Genomic DNA, 19,676 nt, shown 5'->3' on the forward strand with positions numbered 1-19,676 from the left:
GTTGAAATTACACTGTAAAAAACTTTTGGTCATGAATGAACCAGCCGAAAAAGGTTAAAAATTAGTATGTCTGAAAAGAAAAGAGGGACGAAAGATACCAAAGGGACAGTCAAACTCATAAATCTAAAACAAACTGACAACGCCATGGCTAAAAATGAAAAAAGACAAACAGAAAAACAGAAAAACAATAGTACACATGACACAACATAGAAAACTAAAGAATAAACAACACGAACCCCACCAAAAACTAGGGGTGATCTCAGGTGCTCCGGAAAAGTAAGCAGTCTGAAGCTGTCTTGAAAATATAACACCCATTTAGCGCAGGTGCAATGTTTTTAAAGTTTTCATTTAATGTCTTTAACATGTTCAAGAAATGCACTACAAAATAACTGTGTTCTTGAGCCAATTGCTGATCAGTTAACAGCAACATTATGAACAGAAGCCTAATAAGCTTTTAAAATTAAAAAAAAAAGATAATGGGATGTTAAATTATAAGAAACACAGAAAAATGGAAAAAAAACAAAAAATAAATAGAGATAAATGGGATAAAGAATTAGATCAGAAAGAAATGAAAGGCCCTACATCCAGACCATCAGTAAGAAAGGTAGTTTTGTGAAATGATTCATTTTTTAAAATAATTTATACAGTCTAGACGGGAAATGTTCTAAATTTTATGTGCATGCTTAACTAAAAATGTGACAACTGGAATTCGGGCATAATCACCCGCATTCGCATTCGAATATGCCAGGTTTACAACAAGAAAAATATGTTTGCATATATTATATAAACCTCCTACTTTCATGACTTACATGATAGAAGTACCATGAGCTATGCCTATGGTTACATGCATATTTCAGCCTAAACAAAGGGGGAGGGGGAGTAATTGTTTTGTTGTTCGACACGGATATTGTTTTGACATTATTTCCGCTAATTTTACGCTTACAAATTATTTTCAGAGGTCGTTAATCGCTCTTTGAGCATTTATATTCAATTCAGTAGTACTTACTTATCAGCTTTCCCCCTTTTTATGATTTGTTTACATCCATCTTTCGCATATTTGTCGGACCTTTTCCAGTGTAAGACAAGGGTGAAACTGCTTCATAAGCTACCAAAATGAAGATCGTTATCTATAATTTCGAACTGCATTACAGTATTCATGTTCGATTATTATGAGTTATTCTCTCTTCAGTCTTCTCCGACGTCAAGAACATGCTCCATATTTTTAGAATGGAAGTACTAGGAGATTTTGACAAGGACAATTGTAACAATAAACTTTCTTAAGTTTTGAAATTGCAGTTAATAATTATTCAACACTTTCTCAATGTATACTGAGCCATAAATGTTTAGCAACACTTTTTTTCAAATTTTTTGTTTGTTGTTTCTGTCATTTTTTTTTAAACATCATTGATATAATCCTAAGGTATACCTGTAATTTTAAACAGTCGTACTTTTTTCCGGGTGATTGATTTCGCGCCATTTAAGCTTTACACGTGTAATTGATGTTTTACCTTCTGTACCTGTACATTTAAAACGAAATTTGAAATTTGTTTTTCACTAACGTTCAGAGACACACCATCGGTAAGAAAAACACATAAACATTAGAAAAACCTGCATGGGGCGTCAACCAGGCCTCCCCGAAAATCACCGTCAGAAAGCTTTTGGAATGGTTGATGCCGGAATCAAGGAGTGCTGCTGACGTTACGGCTCGATTTAATGTGCATAAGTGAACAGTTTAGAGACTAACAAACAGATATCGACAAATTGCAACTGCACAGGATAGGCCGATATCTGGTAGACAAAAAAAAAACTAACACTGATGGAGGAGCACTACCTTCGCTTACCGTCAACATATGACAAGTTTATTTCGGCCGCAAGAGTAGTGCATAGACTACATCTAAGGGCAGCTACTGAAAGGTTTTGTCAATCCTTTATTGATTCACGTGGAGCATGGACGAGAATTTTTTTTTTGAATAACACTACACTCATTTCTAAATTTTGACCCTACTGCGCTCCATACAAAAAAAAAATCCTAGTGAATGTGAGTGATTAACATGCATGTTGCTTCTGACATGTCATAATTCCATTTTGTTATTATTAAAATTATAAGTTGTTATGATTTTGTAATAAAATAAAATTTTATATTTTTGTTGCAAAACTTTTTTGGCTCGGTATATTTAAATAAAAAAGATTATTTTTATGATCAAGTTTTATTGTTATGGAAAATAACGACAATGTACATGACTTATGATATCATTGCGCAAATTATTTAAACCTCCGAACTACATGTACCTTAACACACAAAGTACTGCAACATGGATGTCAAAGTGAGTTTTGTTTTACCTCATGTAAATGAGGATGTTTTTTCATCAACGTTTCAGCCATTTCTCTGTTATTTCGCCTCTTCACTTGCTCATTATGTTTTTTACCTTTGAAACTTTGGTGTCATCAATATTTTAAAATGCGCACGCCTTAGACATAAGTAATGCAATAGCGGACCTTTTTAAGAAGGATTTGTTTCAATAGGGAAGGGTGGTCGACTCCTTTTAGTAGTTTTTTTTTTATTCAGTATGTATGAACTGTAAACTGTAACAGATAAGAGACAATTTGAATATCAAATAAAAGTAACATGACTGAAAGTGTCAGTCTCCTTCAATGACGATTTTTACCAATTTCTTGTATTTTAGGCTTATAAAATTTAAGAGGAAAAAAACTTGCAACAGCCAAAAAAGTCAGCAAGACAAGATATACAAATACGTAAACGGCTGAAATATTCAGTTGATCCCTTCTAGAAATTATTGCCCTTAACGGAAATTTTATCCGTGTCTGTCTTTATGAAAACTGTTATATATAAAGATACTCTTGAAATATCAAATACCGGTATAATACCCGAGACAAGATCTGCAAATGAGTCCACATGATCGTAATTCGTTTCGATAAAGTCATTGCCCCTCATTGATGATTTTTCCCCCAGTTCTACTCCCCTTCTCCTAGTTTGGATACAATGCATTCTAACATTACTTTTTAAATGGAGGTAGTACTGAAAAAATCCGATAACAATGTAGATCACTGTGAACAGGCTTCAGTGTCGATATTTACTTTGTATATGTCAAATGAGTACATAGATTTGTAAATGAGCCAAACAGTGAATGTTGAACAAAAACCTTTTTAGATTGTTAGGGTATCTATCAACCGTATTGAGACATGTGTAAGACTGTTGACTATGCCATCTTAAAACAATACAAATACAAAGACAAATTAGAAACCTTCAGTTACCGATTAAACCAAATCGATCGTTTTAATATAATTTTCACAGATTTGTTCATAGAAATCTTTAAACCTCCCCATGTGAAAACAAATTCAAACTTGTAAAGATTTCAAAATAGAAGAAATCCTGTATAGTCAATTAACCGCTAAAGACTAAAAACTATATCAGTCACTAAATGAAGCTGAATGATTCATTTTTTCTTGTATTGTCCAGTCACAAATATGTCATGCATACTTAAGACGAAATGCAAAGTTGGTTGACCCAGAACAAACGTTGAGAGACTTGGGACACTTGAATAAGATATAACATTGGAAAGAGGCGCAAAAATATGCCTTACAAGAATAAGGTCGAACTGTGAAATATATTGTGAGGTCAGCTATTTCCCCCCTCCCCCCATTTTTTATCCACGATACATGAATGCCAAAAACACGAAAACAATTTTAAAGGAAATGCAACCATCTAAACATGTAAGTAAATAAGCTGTGCACTGTTTTGTATATTATTTCCCGCGGGTTTTGGAAAGGTTTGAATATTCACTCTATACCGTCTGAGTTGTAATTGGAAATTATCAATCAAATGCACTTTTATTCTTTGAGATGGTAAATGATTGTTTTTTGTAATTATTTTATTTTTGAAGATGAAACATGTGATATTACATAATACAGTATTAGACACAAGTATAAGAAGTTAAATAACACTTGTAAGGTCAATTAAATCATAATGGTATAATAAGATATAAATATTACAATTAATTTTGTTAATTTAATGCTGCTTCTAACAATTGCCACTTCTGATCCAATTTTTTTTTTTTGTGTAAGGGTTGAGAAACATACAGAGTATTTTTCTATTTTGATCCAATACTTTAAATATTCTATCCCACCATATTTTGTGGGCAATACGCTCTTACATCTACATTTGTATATAGAGTATTTAAGTAACAACAAAATATTATTAACTGTTTTACTGTTGACAAAATCCTCAGACACACCTAAAATGACCTCTTTTGCACTAAAAGGCAAGAAGATGTCATAATTTCTAATCCAATCTATAATGGAAAACCAGAAGTTTTTGTTACATTACATTCCCAAAAAATGTGAAAAATATTTTCTCTAACTTCTGAACAAAATGTACAAAGTTCAGTTTCTTTTAATTTACATATATATAAAAAGGAATTACATGGTAAAATTCTATGAACAATCTTAAATTGAAAATTTTGTAAAAACGAATTTCTTGTTATAATGAAGGGCATGGAATAAATAGCATTCCAATCTTCAATCTGTATATTTAAGTCTATTTCCCATTTGTTACGGGAAGATAGTGATAATACTTTATTATCCTCCAGAAATAAATTATAGAAAAATTTACAAGATTTTGGTTCTTTTTTAACTCTATCTACTAATTTATTTTCAATATTATCAAGTTTAGAACTACCTTCTATCCTACTTTTCCATCTATTTGGAATAGCACTTAAAATAGCATAAAGCTCTACAAAATTAGTCTTGATATTATACTTTTTCTCAAATTTTTCATATGAGAATAATGTATTATTATCTGACACCAGATCATTGATAAAAAATATACAATTTTCAATATATTTACCCTTCAAAATCATCTTGCCATCCATTTTGATGTTTGGATTTAGCCATATGGACTGGGCCAGAATATCGGTATTGTTTTCAACTTTCAACTTATTTTTCAATTTTGAAAAATTTACCAGGATATCATGCCAAAAGGGATTGACTTTTTTTGCTAAATAAAGCAATCCTTCCTTACTTAAATGTAAAATTTTGTCCCCCCCCCCCCAAATTTTTGTATATAACTAAGCAGCAAAACTTTCCAAGGAGAATAATTCTGGGGGTCTAGTAATTTATACAGCCAAGACATTTTTACACTATAACAAAAATAGTAAATATTAGGCATCTTAAGACCGCCATCACAGTGTTCGGACATAACCACTGTTCTTTTCACTTTATCTGGTTATCCTTTCCATAAAAAATTGAAAAATATATTTTGAATCTCCTTCAAAACCCCATCTGGGGGGTTAGGAAGGACAGTCAGAACTTGGACCAAAATGGGAAGTGCTAAAGATTTAATAACAACCACCCTCCCAATATATGTTAGTTCTCTATAAGCCCAAGTATTAAGAAGTGACTTGATACTGTTTATCTTGGCTGTAAAATTACATAGAGTCTTATCCCTTTTAGCAAGCTCAAACCATATACCTAATAGTTTGTACCTCCCAGAAAGGTTCCAAACAAGATTTTTTTCTGGCAAAAGTTTTTCCATACTACCCTTTTTTGACCCAATCCATATGGCCTCAGTTTTGTCAACATTACACCTAAGTCCAGCACATTCTGAAAATTTATCAAACAAATTGAGACATTCATTTAGAGACTTTTGGTCACCATCCAGGACTAGGGAAGAATCATCAGCATATTGACTCAATAAAAATTCAGAGTCATTAATTGATACCCCAGCAACATCAGGATCATTTTAATAGCTGCACTAAGTAGTTCCAAAACTAATATAAATAGATAAGGAGACAGAGGATCCCCTTGACGAAGCCCTCTTTTCAATGAAAAGAATTCTGAAATATATCCGTTGTTTAACACTGCACTAGAGGCATCACAGTAGCATGCCTTAATCCAACTTATAAATATATGGTCAAAGCCATAAAACTGCAAAGCCTCTAGTATAAAAGACCATTCGACCGTGTCGAAAGCTTTTTCAAAATCGACTAAAAGTGAAAGTCCAGGAATGTCGTCTTCCTCCATCTTTTCCATCAGATCATAAATAAATCATGGTAAAAGATTGTATTCCGCGTTTCTCTTGTCAATACTATTTTGGACCGGCTGATTCTAAGTGAGCTACTTGTGTTATTTCCTTTAAAAACGTACTAAATATAAATTTTAACGCGTTTCTAATTTTCCATCAACACTACACAACAAAGACCCATGTCTTATTAACGTACCCTATGCAAATTCTATAAAGCTTTTCCCTCTGTTAAAATGTTTATTGTTGTGACTTCTCAAGCTGAAATACTTTGCCAACACTTGAAGTGAAAATTATCTTAATTTTTTTTTTGGATACTGTGTCATGCACTTTGTTACCTTTATTTAGCGAGGCCCTTCTTCAGAATAAGTATTGTGACCGTCTTTTTAATATTTAAATGCAAAGTACTCTGACTTTATTGTGACAGAATCTAATTCACATCACCAGCAAAGCCAGGTTATGATTACTCTTTTGCACAACTAGCTATCAAAGACATCTTTGCCTGTTCTTAGTTGTGATATTAATAAAATCTCAGATGCACATTTAAAAAAAATTAATGAAAGAACGTAAGAGGTAAAAAAAAAACATGAGTCGAAGCAACAAGCACCACAATGACAAAACGAACAATTCATAAAACGAACAACTTATAAAGAAATTTCTTTTAAGTAACATGATCCCCGCCAAAAAAATTGTTTAAAATCAGGCTCGGGGGAACAAGGAGCAGTGTCGTTCCATTATTGTCAACCGTTGTGTTGCTTAAACACCTTTAAGGGACAGTTATGAATCGCATTCGTTGATGTCACAACCGAGAAAAAAACATGAAAGTGTGTCTAACACAAGTTTAACATATTTGTTTCCATCTTTAATACATGTATGCATAACGATCCAAATATTTATGGCAACGGTTGTTGCATTGCTTATTGATAATTTAAACTTACTTTACCACTAATAACACTTTTTTTCTATTCTATATTTGTAAAAAAAAGAATTATTTGCTTTTATATTAGTCTGTATATTACAAATACTAGAACACAGTTTTTAAATATTTGTGAGTGGGAATATGTCCGTTGTGTACAGAAACAACTCGAATAACTTTTTACTGACAATTGTAATGTTTTACTTCAACCAAAAACATAGTTTAACCATTTAAAAGCACTGGGTTGATACCGCTGCTTGTGTACTGTTGGTCCTCAGGGGTATCATAAACTCAGTATTCATTGCTTTGGGAATGTTATGATTTAAAAAGAAATCCTCTGTTGATCAATTGGAACAAAAATTATCAAGAAAGTAATGTTCCGACAACCTAGGATTATGTTGACCATAGTCGATTTTGGGCTCAGTTTAGTAAATTTGGTGATATAGTTCTGCATATGCTAAGGTCTTCTGCGTCCGTTGCTTTCAACTGTTTTGGTGTGGGTGTTCCTTATGAAGGTCAATCCAGTAAAGCGCTTTGAACGCACGAGTCAATAAAGTGTTATTTTCATTTAATCAATTATAACCGTAAATTTGATTTTTTGCAGAACTAACGACGATCGAACTAACTACTGACATTCCAACTACACATTTGAAAACAGGGGATACAGCTACACCAGAGTCTCAATCAACGGATTTGCAAGTGTCATTCGATTCGACTTCTCTCCTACAAGCAACTTCCACTGAAAATCTTCAATCGAACGCAACTAATATTGAACACAATAGTGAAGAAGCTACAACAAAAGCAGATCGCAATCAAACAAGTAACTTACTATTAAAACAACTCTTTTCAGGGGGTCCGAAAATGCCATTTACAAGATTCAACATTTCATTTTTTTAATATGGCAGTCATATAAATTTATCGACTTGCATACGACCCATCTTACAGAACCTACTCAGTATATTTAGCTGTAAATAGTTTATGACCCTGCATATGTTTGACCTGGTCGACCTATCAATTGTATTAATTTTTAATTTGTGTTGGTCCTTATAACTAATACATGCCAAAATTAGTAATGTTTGTTTCATGTACATCAGGATTTTTTCGTCCCCTTTTCACCAATTTCTTTGTTATTTCCCCTTTTCACTTGTTGATATCTTTTTTCCATCTTAAACTTTGGTTTCATCAAAACTTTGGGATGAGGTCGCCTAAGAAATAAAAAATGAAAAGATGGACATGTTTTTTTTAAGGATCTGTTTCAATATGGAAGGGTGCACATTGTCAATGACTTTAAGTAGTTATTGTTATATGATGTATCTGAATATATAATCCAAAAACTGTAACAGATAAAAAGACAATTTGAATATTAATTTTAAGTAACATCGCCTAAATGACAGTTGACATTAATGACTCATTTTACCATTGTCTTGTATTTTCGGCTTATATAATTTAAGAACAACAAAAATTAAATAGAAAAAAAAAAAACCAGTCAGCAAAACAAGGTCTGTTCTTGGTTGTGATATTAATAAAATCTGTGTAGATGCACAGTTTAAACAGAATTGCAAGACTGTTGTAAAGAGGAAAATGATCAGTCAATACAACAAGCACCACGATGGCAAATCGAACAAGTCGAAAGACGAACCAGTTATAAAGAAAACGCTCTTTTAAGGTAGCACAATACAAAGATTTTTTTACTTCCAATCACTAACCTTTGAAATGCTGTAACTTTCTTATAAATGCATAGAAAATAATAAAAGAGGTATATATAGATAGATAAAAGATAATTCTTTTAAATGAATGCAATATTTTTATTATGCAATCATTATGTAATCAATTATTATGTAATTAGTGGCAAAATCTGGGTAAGTTCACTTGAATGAATTTAGCTCTATCATCTCTTTAACTATACAGAAAATTTTAACGGAATCTTAATCAACTCATTATGGGCTTCAAAAGAGTGTCTCAGATTGTCTCTATGGTGTTCCATTCTCTCATAAATCTCTAATTAGTGTAAGCATCCTAACCACATAAAAGAAGATAATGTTCAATTAGGTGTAAAATTTGTTCCATACATTCTATCTGAAATCTGAGACACCCTTTTGTAGATAATGGCCATAGGAACAACATATAATGAAATCAACCCTTTAGGGATACCTATGCAGAAGCTAATTTCATTTGAAAGAGGAAATTTAGTGAAAAATATTTTAGACACAGTTAACATTATAATTGGTTACATAATTGTTGCATAATACTAATATTGCTATTATCTGAAAGAGTAATCTGTTAGCTATCCAAAACTACCAATTTTATAAATGTTCAAGCATTATTAAGAAAGTTACAGCATTTTAAAACTTGGGAGTTGGAGTTATAAAATCTTTGTATTGTGCTACCTTAACTAATATGAATTCCACAATACGGGTTCATCATAAGCCTTATTGGAACATGCAAGAAGCGGTGTTGTTCCATTAGTGTAAACTTTTGTGTTGCTTAAATCCTGTTGATGTCAGTTATGAATAGCATTAGATGGGGTCAAAGCCGAGAAAAAGACATAAAATTGTGTTGAAGACAAGTTTAAAATATAAGTTTCATTTTAATAAATATGTATGCATACCGATCGAAATATTTATGGCAGAGATGGTTGCATTGGCTAATTGATAATCTAATCTTACTTTACTATTGTTGTAAAAATGTAACTACCGAGCGGAATAGTAGACAAGGCTGCAAATTAACAAAGAGTTCTAAATAAAATAATTTATTATGCAGGAATATTAATTTCAATTCTTCAAAGTCAATATATAATTCACACAATTTAAACCAAGTCAAAGAACCTGCATAATGTCAGTGTTTAGACAAAAATAACAAATAGCAATAAATATACGTTTCAATTATAAAATGAACAATTCTAAACTTAGGCCAGGGTTGGGCTAAAATAGTTTCACGGCAAAAACGCCACCGTCAAATACAATGTGTAACGGAATTCACCGTCTCTTTACACAATTAATACCTGAAGATGTGTAAATAAATGCTAAAATAGCTTAACTTTCCTTCTTATATAAATTCATAATGCCAAACGTGAAATAAATAGGTTAGGAGAACGAAAAACATCCGATCTCTGGGACAGTTAAATTTCAACTTACCAAGTTGTTTACGTTCGCAACCAAGATCATTATCACGGACTATTTCCCGTAATTACTTACATTTCGCGGATCTCGTATACGCGATCATTACACTGACAAATATGCATGACCATTAATTATATACAATAAGTAGTTTTATTCCATAATAACAATATTTCAATAAGCACACCCGGAATTAAATCCCGTATTTCAGAAATAACTTCTTTGTTGTGAAAAGAACGACAACTCTTGCACTAAACATGGAACTACGGTTTGGCGGAAAATGTGTCAACACAGTAAACTCTACCGAAAACAATGATTAATAAATTAAACAAGACTAAAATGTGCTTTACCAGGTCTGTCATACCTTTACATAAATTGGGCAAACAGAAATAATACTTAAGGAATGAGATTTCCTGAGAAATCATTATTAAAGATCGAGGTTTAACCAAATACCATTTCAGTTTCACAACACTATTAATAACACTTTGTTCGATAACATATTTGTTAAAATTAGTTATTTGTTTATATAAGTCTGTATAAAACAAATACTGAAACAAATTTTAATGTCGTGTAAACTTGTAAGGGCTAACTTGTCTGTAGTCAAATTGTAGTGTACAACAACTTTAATGACTTTTTTCTGACAACTTTAAATGCTTTACTTCAACCAAAAACATGGTTTAATCATTTGCAAGCACTTAGTTGATACAGCAGCTAGTGTATTATTCGTCTTCAGGGGTATTCTTATTTCAATATGCATTACTTTCGGTATAACATGATTTAAAAATTAATTTTCTAATTAATTCCTCTATTGATAAATTAAAAACAAAAAGAATCCAGAAAATTATGTGCCGACTCCCTAAATGCCCTAGGACAATATTGACATATGTCGATATTGGCTCAGTTTTGTAAGATACATCTTGTACATTTAGTTCAGCACATGTTAAAGTCTTATGCGTCCGTTGCTTTCAAATAATTTGATTTGGGCGTTCCTTATGAAGTTCACTCCAGAAATAAGTTTTGTTAACACGAAATCAATAAGTGTTATTTTCATTTAATCACTTATAACCGCAAATTTATTTTTAACAGAACAAACAACGATCGAACCTACTAATGCCATTTCAACTACACAATTGACAACAGGGGATACAGCTACACCAGAATCTCAATCAACGGATTTGCATGTGTCAGTCGATTCGACTTCTCTCCAAAAAGCAAATTCCACTGCAAATCTTCAAACTAACATAACTACAATTCAGTACAACAGTGAGGAAGCTACAACAAAAGCAGACCGCAATCAAACAAGTAATTTACTACTAAAACAACTCTATTCAGGGGGTCCGAAAGTGGCATGTACAAGATTCAACATTTCATTTTTTTAATATGGTAGTCATATAAATTTACCGACCTGCATACGACCCATCTTACAGAACCTACTTAGTATTTTTAGCTGTAAATAGTTTATGACCCTGAATATATTTGACCTGGTCGACCTATCAATTGTATTAATTGTGAATTTGCGTTGGTTCCTATAACTAATACATGTCAAAATTAGTAATGTTTGTTTCATGTAAATGAGGATGTTTTCGTCCCCTTTTCACCAATTTCTTTGTTATTTCCCCTTTTCACTTGTTGATATCTTTTTTTCCATTTTAAACTTTGGTATCGTCAAAACTTTGGGATGAGGTCGCCTAAGAAATAAAAAATGAAAAGACGTACATGTTTTTTTAAGGATCTGTTTCAATATGGAAGGGTGCACATTGTTAATTCCTTTTAGTAGTTATAGTTATATGATGTATCTGAATATATAAATTAAAAACTGTAACAGATAAAAAGACAATTTGAATATTAATTTTAAGTAACATGGCTTAAATGACAGTTGACATTAATGACTAAATTTACCATTGTCTTGTATTTTCGGCTACATAATTTAAGAACAACAAAAATTAAATCGAAAAAAAACAGTCAGCAAAACAAGGTCTGTTCTTGGTTGTGATATTAATAAAATCTCTGTAGATGCACAGTTTTAAACAGAATTGCAAGAATGTGGCAAAGAGAAAAAAGATAAGTCAATACAACAAGCACCACGATGGCAAATCGAACAAGTCAAAAGACGAACCAGTTATAAAATAAACGCTCTTTTAACTAATATGAATTCCAAAATAGGGGTTTAACATAAGCCTTATTGGAACATGCAAGAAGCGATGTTGTTCCATTAGTGTAAATCTTTGTGTTGTTTATTTCCTTTTAATGTCAGTTATGAATAGCATTAGATGGGGTCAAAGCCGAGAAAAAGACATAACATTGTGTTGAAGACAAGCTTAGAATATAAGTTTCATTTTAATAAATATGTATGCATACCGATCGAAATATTTATGGCAGAGATGGTTGCATTGGCTAATTGATAATCTAATCTTACTATACTATTAATTACACTTTGTTCGATAACATATTTGTTAAAATTACTTATTTGTTTATATTAGTTTGTATAAAACAAATACTGAAATTAATTTTAATGTCGTGTAAACTTGTAAGGGCTAACTTGTCCGTAGTCAAATTGTAGTGTACAACAACTTGAATGACTTTTTTTCTGACAACTTTAATGTTTTACTTCAACCAAAAACATGGTTTAATCATTTGCAAGCACATAGTTGATACAGCAGCTAATGTATTATTCGTCTTCAGGGGTATTCTTATTTCAGTATGCATTACTTTCGGTATAACATGATTTAAAATTAATTCCTTTATTGTTAAATTGAAAACAAAAAGAGTCCAGAAAATTATGTGCCGACTCCCTAAATGCCCTAGGACAATATTGACATATGTCGATATTGGTTCAGTTTAGTAAGATACATCTTGTACATTTAGTTTAACAGATGTTAAAGTCTTATGCGTCCGTTGCTTTCAAATGATTTGATTTGGGCGTTCCTTATGAAGTTCACTCCAGAAATAAGTTTTGTAAACACGAAATCAATAAGTGTTCTTTTCATTTAATCACTTATAACCGCAAATTTATTTTTAACAGAACAAACAACGATCGAACCTACTAATGACATTTCAACTGCACAATTGACAACAGGGGATACAGCTACACCAGAATCTCAATCAACGGATTTGCATGTGTCAGTCGATTCGACTTCTTTCCAAAAAGCAAATTCCACTGGAAATCTTCAAACTAACATAACTACAATTCAGTACAACAGTGAGGAAGCTACAACAAAAGCAGACCGCAATCAAACAAGTAATTTACTATTAAAACAACTCTTTTCAGGGGGTCCGAAAGTGGCATGTACAAGATTCAACATTTCATTTTTTTAATATGGCAGTCATATAAATTTACCGACTTGCATACGACCCATCTTACAGAATCTACTTAGTATATTTAGCTGTAAATAGTTTATGACCCTGCATATGTTTGACCTGGTCGACCTATCAATTGTATTAATTTTTAATTTGTGTTGGTCCTTATAATTAATACATGTCAAAATGAGTAATGTTTGTCTCATGTAAATAAGGATGTTTTCGTCCCCTTTTCACCAATTTGTTATTTCCCTTTTTCACTTGTTGATATCTTTTTTCCATCTTGAACTTTGGTACCATCAATACTTTGGGATGAGGTCGCCTTAGAAATAACAAATGAAAAGACAGACATGTTTTTTTTAAGGATCTGTTTCAATAGGAAAGGGTGCACATTGTCAACCCCTTTAAGTAGTTATTGTTATGTGATATATCTGAATATATAATCCAAAAACTGTAACAGATAAAAAGACAATTTGAATATTAATTTTAAGTAACATGGCTTAAATGACAGTTGACATTAATAACTAATTTTACCGTTGTCTTGTATTTTCGGCTAACATCATTTAAGAACAACAAAAAAATCAATAGAAAAAAAAAATCAGCAAAAAAAGGTCTACAAATATTTAACGACCGAAATCTTTAGATGATTCCTTCTAAAAATAAGCGCCTTAAGGTAGATAGGGTGTCTTTCTCCATCTCGGATTTTGAAATACCAGAAAACAAGGTCTATATCTTTAATACAATGTGTAAATTTTGAGATAAGTAGGTATTTCATGTGTAAGATTTTTCATTATAATATAGAAAATGCAATGTTTTATCATATTTATGGTTGTATTTTTCCGTAAACCGAATACTTTTGTTTGATTCAATTTTGCCAAATAAGGGGAGATAACTCAAATGCAAAGGGCAGATAATTCAGATTGTGTTATTTTTACAATAGATTGTGTTAGGAATTTACCCATTTTATTATGTAGCAAGAAAACGAGTTCGGTGACCCCCATTTTTCTTTTTCTTATCTGAAAGAATAGTATTGCAGCCACCTTCTCATATTTTATCTAAAAATTCTATGGTGTAGTTTTCGCTTTAATGAGGGAAATTGGGTTTTCCATGCATATTCTATACTAAATCTGATAATTTTGCACAACCTGTAGTGTGAAAATAAGTCCGGTGACCCATTCTTTTAATTAATGTTTTGAAACAAGCAGGTTATAAACTACATTTTGGCAAATTATCAAAAAATTCTATGGATTATAATTTAGACACCCCATCTACCTTAAAAGGAAATTTTATCCTTGTTTCTTATTAAATCTGTAATAGATAACGATAATCTTGAAATATCAAGTACCGTTATAATACACGAGACAAAATATGCAAGACAAGTGTTTCTTTCATGTTTTATTAACGTACCCTATGTAAATTCTTTAAATCTTGTTCCTCTATTAAAATTTTCATAGTTGTGATTTCTCAAGTTGAAATACTTTACAAACACGTGAAGTGAAAGATTGGCTTAATTATTAGAAAAGATACTGTTTTATGCACTTTTTTTGCTTTTATTTATCGAAGTCCTTCTTCAGAATAGGTATTATGACCATCTTTTTAATTACAAAATGCAAAGTACTCTGACTTTTTGGTGAATCTAATGCAAATCACCAGCAAAGCCAGGTACAAATTTAAAGCTTACTCTTTTGAAATATACTATGCTATTTTAATTTCCTTTCTATTTAAGGTAAAACACTTCAGGAGTTTTCAATTGCTGGAAAATATAACATCTTTATACAAGCCCCAGTCCCCCCTTTTAATTCAAAAACCTTAAAAGGTATATTCATACATTTTTGTAATTTTAACTTGTCCGATACATCAAACTTGTATTCTATTAAATACTTTTTTATTTTTTTAAACATGACACATTTAATATTAGGGCATTTAAAAAAAATGTTTTGGCAATATTTAAATGTTAAAAGCCCCAAATGTTGATAGTTGAATTTCTTCAAATTTAACGTTGAAATTGAACACCCAAAGTTGAATATAAAAGTAGTCATTTCGTCTATAATATATATCTTATTGCCACGAAACTTGGTCCAAAGGCTTTTAATTTAGTAAGCTCTGGTCACACAAAGTTGGTTAAGAACAGTTAATTCCTACTTGCCTATAATCCTTTGATTTTTCTTTTGATTACAAATTTATATGGACTCTAGTGTGATTATTACATATCTTGCAATTTTTTTTTCATACACCTTTAAAAAAAATTATGCCTTAAAGAGGAAGTATTTAAAGAGGTTGAAATTACACTGTAAAAAACTTTTGGTCGGTCATGAATGGACCAGCCAAAACATGTCAAGCATTAGTATGTCTGAAGCTGTCTAGAGAATATAACACCCACTTAGCGCAGGTGCAATGTTTTTAAAGTTTTCATTTAATGTCTTTCACATGTTCAAGAAATGCACTACAAAATAACTGTTCTTGAGCCAATTGCTGATCAGTTAACAACAACATTATGAACAGAGGCCTAATAAGCTTTTAAAATTAAAAAAAAATCATTTTATGACAAGATTGGTTTTCCTGTTAGGTAGTAAACGGTTTTTTTTCTACAAAAATGAAGATCGTTATCCATAATTTCGATCTGCATTACAGTATTCATGTTCGATTATTGTGAGTTATTCTCTCTTCAGTCTTCTCCGACGTGAAGAACATGCTCCATATTTTTAGAACGGAAGTACTATATCCTCCCGCTGACCGAGTAAATCTGGATTCCCTCCGACCGGGTCCGGACCTAAAAAAATTAAATCGTCATTATTTCAATAATTTATCACTTAGACTAACCATTTTTACATTTTTTGTAAACTCTGAATATGTTGCTTTCCATTGATCATTCGCCGATCACTGTTCATTCTTTGGTATTTGAAAAAAAAGGATAACATTTTATGAACCCTATTCAGAATTGGATTCCCGCTCGCCGGATATACACGTCGTTTAAAAATATGCTTTATTTTTGTTTACTGTGCATAATAAACAGGCCATTCAAGGCTAAACATTAACATACGGATATATATGAATGACTGAAATAGAACCCATTGATTTATTTCACCAACCCACTCGATTTTTAAGGTAAGTAAGTTAGTGTCATATTTTGATATTTTGGTATTTTGATATTGCTTACCAACGATCATATACAAATACTAATGTTTTGTCTATTTAGCTGTTATAACTGTATTTATTCAAGCGTTTATGATATATTATGTATTGTTTGTTAATAATACATTCCGGACTAAATGAGAAATTAGAAAAAAAGGACACATGAAAAGCTTCTAATTTTTTTAACAATGTGATATATATCGGAATAAGGATATTTTACATTAAGGGTAATCAAAATACCACCATAAAATCCAAAACCCATCAATCAGTTGTTATAACCTACTCGATTTTTAAGGTAAAACAAATTAGTCTCATATTTTGATATTTTGGGATTTTGATATTGCTTACCTATGGTCATACACAAATACATTTTGTTGTCTATTTAGCTGTGATAAATGTATTTCTGCAAGTGTCTATGATAGATTATGTATTGTTTGTTAAGAAACAATCAGTTTTCCCTCAATAAATGAATAAAAATTGCAGAAATGTAATATCAAAAGTTTACAAAAATATACAATCCGGAAAATTCCGGACTAAATGAGTAATAAGAAAAAAAGGACACATAAAAAGCTTCATATTTCTTTAACAATGTGATATATATCGGAATAAGGATATTTTACATTAAGGGTAATCAATATACTACCATAAAATCAAAAACCCATCAATCAGTTGTTATAACCTACTCTGGGTAGGTATGGTCAATATTGGCGTCTGACAATCAAAATTGGCGGTAGGTGTCGATTACATATTTTTTTTTGGCTTACGATCACATATTTTAGTATAAGTAAAGATTCAGGCATGTAGTAAACAACCTCAACATTATTTTGAGCTATAATATAACCCAATGGCATGCCTGGGTGGTGCTGGAGGAAGATTTTTACTCTTATGGATATTTGCCTTTATGTTGGTTTTCTAGGTTTTTATGATGGTTTATCGTGTTTTCCGCTTCATGAGACACCTATTTATGTTGGAAAACACATCTTAAAATTAGCCAAGGCCTTTACGATGAAAATTATACCTTGTATAGACCAATAATATGCTCAGTTTGGTCCCTTGGGTAAAAAGATCCGGGGTTGGTATGGTCAATATTGGTGTCTGGCTATCCAATTGGGGGGTAGGGGTCGATTAAATATTTGTTTGGCTTACTTTCACATATTTTAGTATAAGTAAAGATTCAGGCATGTAGTAAACACCCTTAACATTATTTTGAGCTATAATATAACCCACTGGCATGCCTGGGCGGTGCTGGGGGAAGATTTTCACTCTTATGAATATTTGCCTTTAAGTTGGTTTTCTAGGCTTTTATGATGGTTTATCGTGTTTTCCGCTTCATGAGAAACCTATTTATGTTGGAAAACGCATCTTAAAATTAGCCAAGGCCTTTAAGATGAAAATTACACCTTGTATAGACCAATAATATGCTCAGTTTGGTCCCTTGGGTGAAAAGATCCGGGGTTGGTATGGTCATCATTGGCGTCTGGCTATCCAACTTGGGGGTAGGGGTCGATTAAATATTTTTTTGGCTTACTTTCACATATTTTAGTATAAGTAAATATTCAGGCATGTAGTAAACACCCTTAGAATTATTTTGAGCTATAATATAACCCAATGGCATGCATGGGCGGTGCTGGGGGGAGATTTTCACTCTATGGATATTTGCCTTTATGTTGGAAAACATATCTTAAAGTTAGCCAAGGCCTTTACGGTGAAAATGACACCTTGTATAGGCCAATGATATGCTCAGTTTGGTCCCTAGGGTGAAAATATCCGGGGTAGGTATGGTCAATATTGGCGTCTGGCTATCCAAATTGGCGGTAGGGGTCGATTAAATATTTTTTTGGTTTACGTTCACATATTTAAGTATAAGTAAAGATTCAGGCATGTAGTAAACACCATTAGCCTTGTTTTGATTTCTTTAGTTTTATGTTTCTATCATTTTAAGATTTCATAACTTCTTAAACTACTTGATTCCAAAGTATTTATAACATGTTTAATATAATTATACCACAGTCGCACTATGCCACGATCTGACTAACTGATCTGTGAAAAAATGCAAATTTTGACGATCGTAGTGCGATCGCATAGTATCGTGGTGAGGTCTTCAAGATCGTTATGAGCGTGACCAACTTTGAACATGTTCAAAACAAGCATGAAGCGGTCGAAATCAAGTCGTAGTAGAAGCGTATTGAGTGCACAGTAAGGTCTTGGTAAGAGCGCAAAAGTCGCTGTACCATCGTAGCGAGAGCGTAGCAAAAACGTGATTCTTTTCGGAGAGGTTGTGCTACGACCTCACAGCGACGTTATTACGACCTCGAGTTCACTACGGCCATCACTTCTCACCACGACCCAACTACGCTTCCACTACGACTATACCACGTTTACACCACGCTGTGCAAGACCATAATACGATTCTAGCACACCCATTACGTCCTCGTCACGCTCTTCTTACGGCCTGTTTACGTTCATACAACGACCATCATGCTCATTATCATTTTCACATAAAATTTATAAATTCTCACCAAGTTGTGTTTGTCTGTGTGTAATTTGGACCTCTTGTCCTTTTTCTCTCACGACTCAGCCATGCTTAACATATCTGTGTCCTCCCTGCTATCGTTCATTGAAACATCCTTATTTGAGCTTGATGGACCAGCAGTAGGTTGTGATCCAGGTTGGACTGGTATGTTCGACTTCTCTGGTGAATCAGGATTCGGTACTCTCAGAGCTTCCTCTGCCCTTATATCTGTCCCTCCCACCACGCCCACATGTTATGGCAGATTTGGTGGCATGACTGTGCTGTTTCCGTGAAATCTACGTATTAATCAGAAAAGAAGGAATGGAATAGTATTGATATGGAACACGCTGATTTCGTTATTGCTGAGAACGTAGTAAGATCGTTGTATGAACGTAGTACAATCGTGGAAAGAACGTGCTATAACGCAATAGAAGAGTGGCAATATCGTGTTGCAATCGAAATACTCGTGGTATGGTCGTAGTGAGAACCTGATGAGCGGAGTAGGATCATGTTAAAGCGTGGTGAGAACTTAGAATAATTGAAGCAGGATCATGATAGAAGCGTAACGAGGACGTAGTATAATCGTGAAAACAACGAAAATTAACTTGTTTATGCCGCTCATACCGCGACCTCACCACAATCTGAATTAATTTAAGAACGCAGTGA

At 32.5% G+C, this 19,676-nt stretch overlaps 1 protein-coding gene across 1 annotated transcript in view; it reads left to right on the top strand.

Moving 5' to 3' along the window:
• The window catches only part of LOC139515055 (polycystin family receptor for egg jelly-like), a 93,692-nt gene that overhangs the window by 6,618 nt on the left and 67,398 nt on the right, over window positions 1-19,676 (top strand). Inside the window, exons 3-5 of the mRNA XM_071304614.1 lie at window positions 7,558-7,773; window positions 11,156-11,371; window positions 13,092-13,307. Coding sequence (XP_071160715.1) covers window positions 7,558-7,773; window positions 11,156-11,371; window positions 13,092-13,307 — 648 coding nt within the window. The remainder of the gene's footprint in view (window positions 1-7,557; window positions 7,774-11,155; window positions 11,372-13,091; window positions 13,308-19,676) is intronic.

This window comes from Mytilus edulis, chromosome 3, assembly GCF_963676685.1.
Source record: "Mytilus edulis chromosome 3, xbMytEdul2.2, whole genome shotgun sequence".
Taxonomy (NCBI): Eukaryota; Metazoa; Mollusca; class Bivalvia; order Mytilida; family Mytilidae; genus Mytilus; species Mytilus edulis.